We start from the raw sequence: 3583 nt of genomic DNA, 5'->3' as shown, positions 1-3583 counted from the left end.
GGAAGCCGAGCTGGCAGCCGCCCCCCGGGCCCCCCCCGGCCGCCACCGCCGGCGGCTACGAGGGCGGCGGGGCGCTGGGGCTGGGGCTGGGGGCTGCTGTGGCGGCCTGGGGGGGCCGGGCGCCCCGTGCCTGCTGCCCGCCCCGCTGCCGCTGCTGCCCGCCCGCGGCCCCCGCCCGCCTCCCGGGCCGCCGCCCGCCGCCCGCCGCCACAAGGAGAACATCTCCGGTGAGCGGGGTCGGGGGCGAGGGTGGCCGCTCGGGCGCGCACGGGGACCCCCGTCCGGAGCCGCTGCCCCCGCGGCCGGCGCTCTCCCGCCCGCGCTCCCCGTCCCGCCGGGATGCCGAGCCCCCGACCCTCCGGCGAGTGTGGGCTCCCAGCCCCTGCCCCGGGGCGCCGTCACCGGTGCGGCGCCTCGGGCTCTGCCGCCTCGGGCCCAGGGACCCCTCCCTGCCCCGGCCCGCTCCCCGCGGGCGCCTGGAACCGCTTTCGGGGGGCTGCGTTCGGTTGCCCCGCTCCCGACGGGAACGTGACTCTTCCCCTCCCGCATGCCGCTGCCAGATGAGGACAGCCTGTCTGGGGACGCCAGCGACCTGAAGATGTCCGCGTCCCAGATCAAGAGGAAGAAACGCCGGCACAGGTAGCGCCCGGGAGCCGGGCTGTGCCCGTCCTCGCCTCCTCGCTGCTGCCGCCATCCTCCCGCTGCTCCCCGATCCCCGGGCTGCGGCTGTCGGTGCCCCCCAGGGGGGATGGAGGGAGGAAACGGAGGAAAGAGGAGGGCTGCAGCTGGGGTGGGGGGAGGATTTTCTGGAGGAAATCCTCGGCGTGGGGGGGGCTGCCAGCCTCGCTGTTTGCCCGAGGGTCCGGACGGTGTGACAGGACGCTCTCTCCTGTCCGCAGGACTGTATTCACGGCTCACCAGCTGGAGGAGCTGGAGAAGGCTTTCAATGAAGCGCACTACCCCGACGTCTATGCCCGGGAGATGCTGGCCGTGAAGACGGAGCTGCCGGAGGACAGGATACAGGTAGGTGGCTGCAGCCGTCCTCTCTCTTCTGCGGGCTGCCAGCGTCCGGCCGTCTCCTCTGCCCTGAGGCGGGGAGTGGCGGTGCTGGGAACGCGGCGGCGCTGGAACGCTGCAGGGCTCCTGGGGGGAGGCTCAGCTTCTGCCTGCCGGCACCGAACAGCTTCCACATGGACGTGCAGAACCAGGGGACTGAGCTGGACCCAGCAGTCGCTCACTGCTGGCAACTTGGCTCTGTCCTCCCACTCAGGAAGGAGCTGGGGGAAATTCAGAGCTGCTGGGCCGAGCTGTGGCACAGGAGCTCGCTCACTATCTTGCCCCTTTGAGGCACACGTGGCATTTCAGGGCCTGATCCTGCTCCCCTATGGAACGGCTCGGTGGCTTAAGAATGAGGAGCTGGTCTGGGCAGCCCTATCTATCTATCTATCTATCTATCTATCTATCTATCTATCTATCTACAGCCCTCAAACCTTCAAGTACAGGAGTGGGGTGGGAGGAGGGACCTGGGCGCCTTCTGTCATCACTGCTCACTGCATTATGGAGCCCTTTTTCTGGAGAGCCTGGTGCTCGGCCGCTCAGGCAGGGAGGCCCTGCGGGCAGGGTGACTTTGGCTGGGATCGGCCTGCTGTGTCACGATCAGCCTCATGTTAACGTGTGCTCCCTCTCCCCCCTTTCCTCCCCTCTCTGACACCCACGTGTGTGCCCTCCCTCACACCCCTCCCCACACGCCGCCCTCCCGGTGCCGCCTGCGCGCCCGCACCCCGTGTCTGCACGCCCGCCCGACGCCCCCACGCACCCCACGGCTGTCCTTCCGTCCCGGCCGGGCGTTCCCCGTTCCCACGGGCCCGGGACACCCGGCCGCGGGGGCCGTCTCCTCCCCGCTCCCACCCCTCCGTGCTCTCCTGGCTGTTACCCCTGAAGGTTTGGTTTCAGAACCGAAGAGCCAAGTGGCGGAAGCGGGAGAAGTGCTGGGGCCGGAGCAGCGTGATGGCCGAGTACGGCCTCTACGGGGCCATGGTGAGGCACTCCATCCCCCTGCCCGAGTCCATCCTCAACTCCGCCAAGAGCGGGCTGGTGGGATCCTGCGCCCCGTGGCTGCTGGGTGAGTGCGGGCTCGGGAGGATCGGGGCTCGGCTGCTTCTTTCACACGGCCGCCCGTGCCTTTGTGCAGAAGGGAACGGGGCCTCCCCGGCCCCGGGCTGTGCGCAGGCTGCCGAGCGCCCCGGGTTTTCCATTTCCTCCTTGCAAAGGGCAGCTAGGAAAAGGAAACCCATTTACCGCTGGGTCAGACAGGTGCCTGCACGTGGGTGGGTATCTCTGCAGTGCTAGCAGGCAGCCGGGGAGCTGCAAGGCATCTGAGAAGTCACCACCACCCGCCCCTAAACCGAAGATCCCTCAGAGCTACCCTCTGCTCATACACAGTCAAAATCCAGGCTGGAATGGGTCATTACGGCACACCTTTCCCTGTAAGCTTCCCCTGCTACGGGGGAGGTATGGACTAATCTTGCCACAAGCCTTCCCCTCGGGCTGCAGAGAGCAGGTGGCAGGGCTCTGGGCTGGGAGAGGCTGGTAGCTAGAGAGGGCTTTCCTTGGGGTGCAGGCAAGAACTGAGGGAAGCAGCAGTAGCGCAGGAGGTGATTCTGAGCCGTCCCAGGCAGAAATAAGCAACCAGTGCCCTTGGCTTTGCTCTCTCCCTTCTGCAAGGTATGCACAAAAAGTCCATGGAGGTAAGCAGGAAGGCAGAGAGCCGAGAGAAGCTGGCAGATGGCTGGCGAATGGAGCAGGAGGAGGAGGAACTCAAAGGGACTCAGGCCCGTTCCCAGAGGGGCTCCGACAAGCTTGGGCCTGCAAAAGACTCGGAGGACACAGCCATCGACCTCTCCAGGACGGCCAAGCACGAGAAGAGGGGTGTGCTGAGGCAGTGCATCAACGGGGACCCCCCCACAGAGCAGAACGACAGGGACCACTGAGCTCGGGCTGCCCTGGAGGGGGCCGCACCTCACGGCGTCCTGGCGAGACCAGAATATTTATTGATTTATTGATATATATATTTTTTTTTCTCAAATAAGTGAACTTTTATCTGAATTCAGGGCATTTTAACACTGGGCACACACACATCCCCTTGTCCCCTCACCTTCAGGCCGTTCACTCCACCGCAGAGCCGGGGTGGAGGGCGGCGGAGGGGTCGCAGCGGGGCCAGGAGCGGTGCGAGGATGGGAGCGCGCTGTGGGCAGCACCGACGGCGGCCGGGGAGGAGCCCCCTTCCCCTCCGCGCTGGGACCGCTGCCCCAGCTAGCCAGAAGCACAGAGAGCAGCTCCGCGCCGGGAGTTGCTCCCTCCTCCGAGACGCGGGTGCAAGGACGGCGCAGGAGCTTACGGACGCCTTCTCCGAGCGCTTCCGCGCGGTGTGGAGCCCCTCGGCGCGGCTCCTCCACCTCAAGGAGCGGCAGGGCTGTTAAACGTGCGGGGTCCACCCTCAAGCCGGCGCAGCCTGACAGCCAGGCAGGTTCATGCTCCCTGAGGATCTGGCCTGCCAATGCAGCCTTATCGCTGGATTTACACT

General features: G+C 66.8%; 1 protein-coding gene across 2 annotated transcripts; it reads left to right on the top strand.

Moving 5' to 3' along the window:
- Positions 1-202: 202 nt before the first annotated feature.
- LOC120751309 (visual system homeobox 1) lies at positions 203-3012 on the top strand. 2 transcript variants are annotated; one of them, XM_040060898.2, is made up of 5 exons: positions 203-227; positions 561-639; positions 900-1023; positions 1954-2122; positions 2725-3012. In XM_040060898.2, the coding sequence occupies exons 2-5, from the start codon at positions 599-601 to the stop codon at positions 2988-2990; spliced, it is 600 nt and encodes a 199-aa protein (XP_039916832.1). In that variant the 5' UTR covers positions 203-227; positions 561-598; the 3' UTR covers positions 2991-3012. The 2 variants fall into 2 exon arrangements, with proteins under 2 accessions (XP_039916832.1, XP_039916831.1); XM_040060897.2 differs by lacking the exon at positions 203-227 and having other exon boundaries at positions 548-639; positions 1942-2122.
- Positions 3013-3583: the final 571 nt, after the last annotated feature.

Source organism: Hirundo rustica, chromosome 3 (genome assembly GCF_015227805.2).
Source record: "Hirundo rustica isolate bHirRus1 chromosome 3, bHirRus1.pri.v3, whole genome shotgun sequence".
In the NCBI taxonomy this organism is placed as follows: domain Eukaryota; kingdom Metazoa; phylum Chordata; class Aves; order Passeriformes; family Hirundinidae; genus Hirundo; species Hirundo rustica.
Note: the sequence above shows the minus strand (reverse complement) of the source record. Positions and strands in the feature narration are given on the sequence as shown.